This window comes from Sander vitreus, chromosome 3, assembly GCF_031162955.1.
Source record: "Sander vitreus isolate 19-12246 chromosome 3, sanVit1, whole genome shotgun sequence".
Taxonomy (NCBI): Eukaryota; Metazoa; Chordata; class Actinopteri; order Perciformes; family Percidae; genus Sander; species Sander vitreus.
In genome coordinates, this window is record NC_135857.1 from 35,735,012 (window position 1) to 35,742,511 (window position 7,500).

The 7,500-nt window shown below is 43.3% G+C and overlaps 1 protein-coding gene across 4 annotated transcripts in view; it reads right to left on the minus strand.

Annotated features, from left to right (window-relative positions):
* Positions 1-2,788: 2,788 nt before the first annotated feature.
* LOC144515979 (fibroblast growth factor 12-like) overlaps positions 2,789-7,500 on the minus strand; it is a 23,076-nt gene continuing 18,364 nt past the window's right edge. For 3 of the 4 annotated variants that reach the window (XM_078247218.1, XM_078247216.1, XM_078247215.1), the window contains exon 5: positions 2,789-3,109. In XM_078247218.1, the coding sequence (XP_078103344.1) occupies positions 2,958-3,109 (152 nt within the window). In that variant the 3' untranslated portion in view covers positions 2,789-2,957. Of the gene's footprint in view, positions 3,110-5,160; positions 5,164-7,500 lie in introns of all 4 variants that reach the window. The other variant, XM_078247217.1, reaches the window with a different exon arrangement.

Sequence of the window (7,500 nt, forward strand, 5' to 3'; positions counted from 1 at the left end):
AAGCAGAAAAACCGTCTATATTAGGGATCGCCACTGAAAACCGTTCAGAAATTCCACAGATTCTGTTTGTGTCTGATGATAACTAATAATGACATAGTGCCGCCGTTATGATCCTCTCACTGTCGGCTAAAACTGAAAATAATAATGTAATCAATCCCAGAAAAATGTTAATAACTAGCCATCAACAAAAAGAACCAATCACGAAGCTGCTGCAATACTGAGGCGACGGCGTGTCGGCTATTTGTTTTTAAAGTGCACCAATCAGAACGGAGCGTGCCTGACTGCATTCAAGTCCAACAATCACAACAAGTCCACTGAGTCGCAAAAAACTAAAACATACAATCGTGTTTAAAAAAAAAAGAAAGGGCAACGTGTGCACGTTTGAGGCTCTGGAATACATGCTGTGACATTCATGAACACAGTAACATCGTCGGCATACGGTCGGATCAGAAAAAACTGTTTCTGAGTTGGAAAATGCGTGTGATCGCCTGGGAAAGTTGGAACAACTCGGAAACTCGGGAAAGACTTTGGTGCTCGGCTTGCTGACTTATATGGCGTCATGTGTGTCAACAACATGGCGGCAAAACTATTGACTTGATCTGGTGCGGAGTGACCTAGACAAGTTAGAAAAGGTCCTGTGGTGTCGAACACATCGGAAAAACGAGTTTCTGAGTTAGGAAATGCGTGTGAATGTCTGCTGAAGTGGAAACAACTACTAGGAAAAACTAGAAGAAAAAAAGGATTTTGGTGCCGACTTACTGACTCATATGACGTCACACATGTCAACAATGTGGCGGAAAAACTAGATGTTTTATTAACAGTAAGAAACATTTTATTATTCACGTTTTTTTAGCTCAACTTTTTGCGTCAGTTGTTGTCCAAAAAGAGTGAGCTAGACCAGTGGTTCCCAACCTTTTTTCCTTGGCGCCCCCCCTACTTATGTCTAAGAAAAGCTGAGCCCCCCCTCTGAAACCGAAGTGGAGGTAACTCTCGAGATAGAGCCTTACTTTCTTTGTTGATACAGAGCAGTTATCAGCACTTTTACGTTTCTCCGCCATGTTTCATTCATAAAATAGTGATGCTGTGGCGGGATGCTAGCAGCTAGCAGCTGACCTGATGACAGCAAGGGTCCCAGGTTAAGAGGTCCCGGAGGTTTGGCCTACTAAGTAGCCTGCCTACAATGTTAAGAACAAAAATATATAGTTTTTATACTGACTTTTGTAGACATTATATATTCTAGTGTATTATCATAATGTGTTTAACATGTGCAAATATTTTTTTTTTTTACCTCAAAGCAGATAAAGACTTGTGCCCCCCCCTGTGATCTTTGCCGCCCCCCTGAGGGGTCCCCGGACCCCAGGTTGGGAACCACTGAGCTAGACGAGTTAGAAAAGTTATTTAACATTTAACCCTTAATAACATTTGATTTATTAGCATCCAACCTTCATTAACAAGTCAGGTAACGTTAAACCTGACGTAATAGTCGTGTTTAGTGCGAATAAATAACTTCAGTTACTAATCTAGCTCACTCTGTGAACACCAACTCAAAGGTAAAGGTCAAAGGGTTCATGTTTGGTGTTACGGTAACAATCAACATTCTGACTTGACGACTTGAAAGTACGTAAACAACGAAGTCAGAGCGACTTCCGATCTCGAAAAGTGGGCGGGGGCTTCAGTCCTCTGCAGACCAGATCAGAGCTCCTGAAAGAGGCGCTATGCAGTTTGGCCAATTCTTGGCCGTTTTCTGTCTTTTTGCTGGCAGGTTTCTCTATAGAGCTCCCCCTACAGCTTCAGAATAGATATTTGGCAGCTTCTATGTTTACTCGTGTCTGACTCTGTGAAAAACTCCATCGCTACTCTTGGTGGTTTTTCCGCTCACAGGCGCTAGAGGGGAGCGTAACGACCATTCAACTCAAAAAAAGTCATTCCAGTGACTCTGAAGCTGTTCAGTTAAGGTCAATGAAGCTAAAAGAACGGCATAGTTCCCCTTTAAATCATTCAAACCAAAAATCTAAAAGTACATCATGCAATTCTTCTGCTACCTGCAACGTGTCGACGCTGCGAAACACCAGAAACTGATCTTTTAGTGGATTAATGGATTCTCTCTCGGCAGCGAATCGAAAGTCTCCAAATTTCAAAAAACAGAAAGTAGCTGAAAGAGATTTTAGTTTCGAAGAAATCTGATGATTGATTCTTTTAAATGCAGTCATTTTGAAGGAAGTTTCTGTCAAAAACGCAAGTGCGCTGCGGGAGAAATCACACAAACGGTCAGTAATTTGCCGCCACAAACCACAAACATGAACCCGATCACCGGACCAGCCTTGTCCTCCGATTCCGAGTCTTTCCGTTCCCCTCTGCAGCTTTTTATCGGCAGTGTCTGCGACTGAACCCCCGACTCCCCCCGAGAAACAAACAAACAAACAAGATGTGGCACAAAACATAAGCAACCTCTTCTCTCTGATTGGACGGAACAACAACAGAGAAGAATAAGAGGAAGAAAAGCGCGGCGTGTTGAAAAGTGCGAAAGTTTTTTTGCATTCATTCAAGATATGAAGTGAAGGTTTTTTTACATGGCTTTAAAGCTTCAGAGTTCTCAGCGCTCGCTCGACTCGATTAAACATTTCGTCATCTTTCGTGACAGAAAAGATGAAGATGAAGATTACAACGTGGCGATGAAGAGTAGGTGTGCTAGCCTCCGGGCGCCGTATCAGCGGGGCTCTTTGCATAAAATGTAAATCATCGTCAACGTCCTGATAAGCCCCGTCCCCCCCCACCACCCGATCTCGCCTTCCCCGGCAGATTTAAAATATTTCAACATGAGCAAGAAGATTTTTTTTTTTTTTATATTTGTTTTCTTCGTTGTCACTGGCGTGGTCGTCATGGCGTTTGTTGTCGTTGTAGTTGCTGAACAGAGGGAGTGTTAAAATGGGAGTTCGGCCTGCGGGGGGCGCTGCAGGCTATAATCCGTCCCGCTCTGTGAGGTCGTCCTCCGGCTCCTCCTCTGCCGGCTCGGCGTCCGGCCGCTCCTCGCCGTTCATGGTCGGGCTCCGTGACAACTTCAGCAGCTTCTCCTCCAGCTCGTGCAGCGACGGCTCCTTGTACATGCAGACTGCGAAGGGAGGAGAAGAGTGCTTTAATAACACGGAAATATTAGGAAATATTACGACTTTTTTCATGTTTTTTTTTGTTTTTCTCAAAATATTACAACTTTTCTCTAGAACCTTCACGACTTTTTTTGTCGTTTGTTTGTTTCAGCATGTTCAGTCACGTTAACACAGAAAGAAGAGAGGATGAAAGGTAAGTTAGAGGAGGAAAGGAAAGGTAGAGGAGGAGAGGAAAGGAAAGGTAGAGGAGGAAAGGAAAGATAGAGGAAAGGAGAGGAAAGATAGAGGAGGAAAGGGAAGGTAGAGGAGGAGAGGTAGAAGAGGTAAGGAAAGATAGAGGAGGAAAGGAAGAAGAGGTAAGGAAAGGTAGAGGAGGAAAGGAAAGATAGAGGAGGAAAGGAAAGATAGAGGAGGAAAGGTAGAGGAGGAAAGGGAAGGTAGAGGAGGAGAGGTAGAAGAGGGAAGGAAAGGTAGAGGAGGAAAGGAGAGATAGAGGAAAGGTAGAGGAGGAAAGGTAGAGGAGGAAAGGTAGAGGAGGAAAGGAAAGGTAGAGGAGGAAAGGAAAGGTAGAGGAGGAAAGGAAAGATAGAGGAGGGGAAGGAAAGGTAGAGGAGTAAAGGAAAAGATAGAGGAGAGGAAAGGTAGAGGAGGAGAGGAAAGGTAGAGGAGGAGAGGAAAGATAGAGGAGGAGAGGAAAGATAGAGGAGGAGAGGAAAGGAAAGGTAGAGGAGGAGAGGAAAGGAAAGGTAGAGGAGGAAAAGGAAGGTAGAGGAGGAAAGGAAAGATAGAGGAGGAAAGGAAAGATAGAGAAGGAAAGGAAAGATAGAGGAGTAAAGGAAAGGAAAGGTAAGTTAGAGGAGGAAAGGAAAGGTAGAGGAGGAGGAGAGGAAAGGAAAGGTAGAGGAGGAAAGGGAAGATAGAGGAGGAAAGGTAGAGGAGGTAAGGGAAGGTAGAGGAGGAGAGGAAAGGTAGAAGAGGGAAGGAAAGGTAGAGGAGGAAAGGAAAGATAGAGGAGGAGAGGAAAGGAAAGGTAAGGTAAAGGGGGAAAGGAAAGGTAGAGGAGGAGAGGAAAGGAAAGGTAGAGGAGGAGAGGAAAGGAAAGATAGAGGAGGAAAGGAAAGGTAGAGGAGGAAAGGAAAGATAGAGGAGGAAAGGAAAGGTAGAGGAGGAGAGGAAAGCTAGAGGAGGAGAGGAAAGATAGAGAAGGAAAGGAAAGATAGAGGAGGAAAGGTAAGGAAGAGGAGGAGAGGAAAGGAAAGGTAGAGGAGGAAAGGAAAGGAAAGGTAGAGGAGAGGAAAGGAAAGGTAGAGGAGGAAAGGAAAGGTAGAGGAGGAAAGGAAAGATAGAGGAGGAAAGGTAGAAGAGGAAAGGAAAGGTAGAGGAGGAGAGGAAAGGTAGAAGAGGAAAGGAAAGGTAGAGGAGGAGAGGAAAGGTAGAGGAGGAAAGGAAAGGTAGAGGAGGAAAGGAAAGATAGAGGCGAGGAAAGGAAAGGTAGAGGAGTAAAGGAAAGATAGAGGAGGAAAGGAAAGGTAGAGGAGGAGAAGGAAAGATAGAGGAGGAAAGGAAAGGTAGAGGAGGAGAGGAAAGATAGAGGAGGAGAGGAAAGATAGAGGAGGAGAGGAAAGATAGAGGAGGAGAGGAAAGATAGAGGAGGAAAGGAAAGTAAGAGGAGAGGTTGAAGGACGTGGAGGAGAGGTTGAAGGACGTGGAGGAAGAGAAGAAGATGGGCGGATGGAAAGGAGGAAGGGAAGGTGATAGTTGACAGATATTTTTAAATGAAGACGGGAGGAGGAGGAGGAGGAGGAGGAGGAGGAGAGCTGAAAGAAGAGACGCAGCCTCGTGTTTCCTGTTAAACCTCCATCTGTGATATTAGAGCTCCAGAAGGTTCTGCAGGACGACCTCTGGCGACCTCTGGCGCCGCCCGGCCTCCGACCTCACGGAGAGTTCAGCCAATCAACCGCAAGACTGGAAGAATAGGCCTTTCTCACGGCAGACATGTTGACATGTCATAGTAGGAGAAGCACAGGTGTAGTCAAAACTAGAGATGTTCTGATACTGCCTAAAACGCTGGTATCAGTATCAGGAAGTACTGGAGTTAATGCAGCGATCAGATACCACGTAATAAAGCCCTGAAGATAATCTACGTTAGTTATGTTCTGTTTCCGTTATTACTGACTGTCAAACTGGAGAATAGAAGAAAGTTCTGGGACGTTCATGTTTCACAAAGAGTCTAACCTGAGCCAGACCGACAACAAAGATACATACAGGGATAGTAGTATACAGCTGTTATACATCATATCATCCATACAGGGATAGTAGTATACAGCTGTTATACATCATATCATCCATACAGGGATAGTAGTATACAGCTGTTATACATCATATCATCCATACAGGGATAGTAGTATACAGCTGTTATACATCATATCATCCATACAGGGATAGTAGTATACAGCTGTTAAAACATAATAAAATATATGACACACTGGTATCAGTACTCGGTATCGGCCGATACGCAAGGTCAGGTATCAGAATCGGCTTCGTGAAGCAAAAAATGGTATCGGACCATCTCTATTCAAAGCCATTAATGATGGCTGCGTTCCACGTAGGAGAGGTCCTGGTGTTGTTCATGCTGACTCACTGAAATATCTCACTGGGACACTAGATGGAACTGAGCCATCGTTAAGGTGATCAATATCAGCCGTGCTTTTCCTACTATGACAAGTCCAAATGTCTGCTGTGAAAAAGGTCCATAGTGGACGTCCCAAGACAAAAACGTGGGAAAAAGCTACATAAACCTAAAAAAAAGTAGAAAAAAACATGGGGAAAGAGCGCCTAAAAGGTTGGATAAAGCGAGAAAAAACCTAAAAGTGAAAAAGCGCCTAACATGTCAGGAAAGGCAACAAAAAAAAACATTGAAAAAAGCCCCTAAAATAACAAAAATGTAAAATTACAAAAACGTTGAAAAAAATGGGCAACAGAACCGTTGAAATGAGCGAGAAAAATGTCAAAAAATGTCTAAAAAAGGGACAAAAACGGGAAAAAGGGACAAAAAAAAGTAGAAAAATAAAATTGCCAAAAACATTTGAACCCTCCTGTTGACCTCGGGTCACATTTGACCCGTTTACAAAAACTTTCTATATCAGAACTATGACAAAACAACGCTGACAAAAGCCACAAAAACATCGCCAAAGGTGAGAAAAACAAAAAAAACTGACAAAAACATAAAAAAAAACTGACAAAAACATTTTAAAAAAACGAATCGGAGAAAGAAAAGTGTAGAAAGAACAACAAAATGTTGAAATTTCGACCCAGAAAAACACAAAGCTGCAGGTCGACGGAAAGACAACACAAGAAAGCTACAAGAACGTAACAAAAAGGCAACAAAAACTTTGAAACAAGCGAGAAAAATGTCAAAAAAAAGCGTCTAAAATGTTGAAAAAAAGCATCAAAAACGACAAAAGCTTAAAAAGGGACAAAAAAGTTGAAAAAAAATTGCCAAATACATTTTTAAAAAGTTGAAAAAAGCAACAATAACGCCTAAAAAACCCGACCAAACCATCCCGGTTGTTACCAAGGGGGTCAGCTTCTCCTCACAACACGTAGCTCCTATGGCGCCATTTTGATGCTAACAAGCCATCACCTCCCGTTAGCATCCCGTTAGCATCCCATTGACTCCCATTCATTCTGACGTCACTTTGACAGCGAATAACTTTACATCTGAAGCGTTTAAAGACTCTATTTGTCCGTTGTTTATTTCTAAAGAAACACGACAACGTATAAAAGGCTCCATTACCTTGTAGCTCACGTTATGGCTCCGTAGCAGACGTTGTTATAACAACAGGCTAACGATTGGGTCATCACCAAGCGACTTATGCTGCGTCCCAGACACAACGTTTAGCCCATAAGTTACGACTTCAAGTCACAACTCACGACTTGGTAGCGTTCCAGGCAAAGTCACGACAAACCCTTCTAGCTAGCGTTAGCTAGCGGCTAGCTAACGTTTACGTTAGCTAGCTCGCGCTAGCTGATACCAGCAATTTCTAGTCTGCAACATATTTTGGGCTTAATTTAATAAACATAACATGTAGTAGTACACAGTCGTATGTGTATTGTTTTGATTACAATGTGCGGAATTACTTTACGTTGCCTATTCATGTCTATTTATTTCTATTTCTCACCGTTAATCACCGGCGTCTGTACAGCATTAACAGGGGGCGCCATTGTTGTTTATGATTGTGTGACGTCAAAAACTGTAACTGGGAGATCAACCATCTGGTACCAGTTCACGGGGAGTAAGTTACGGGTTTGACTGCCGTTCCAGGACGCTTTCTGCAGCTACCAGAAGACTTCCAACTTTCAGACAGGTTGCTCACGTCACATCTACGTCTTCAAG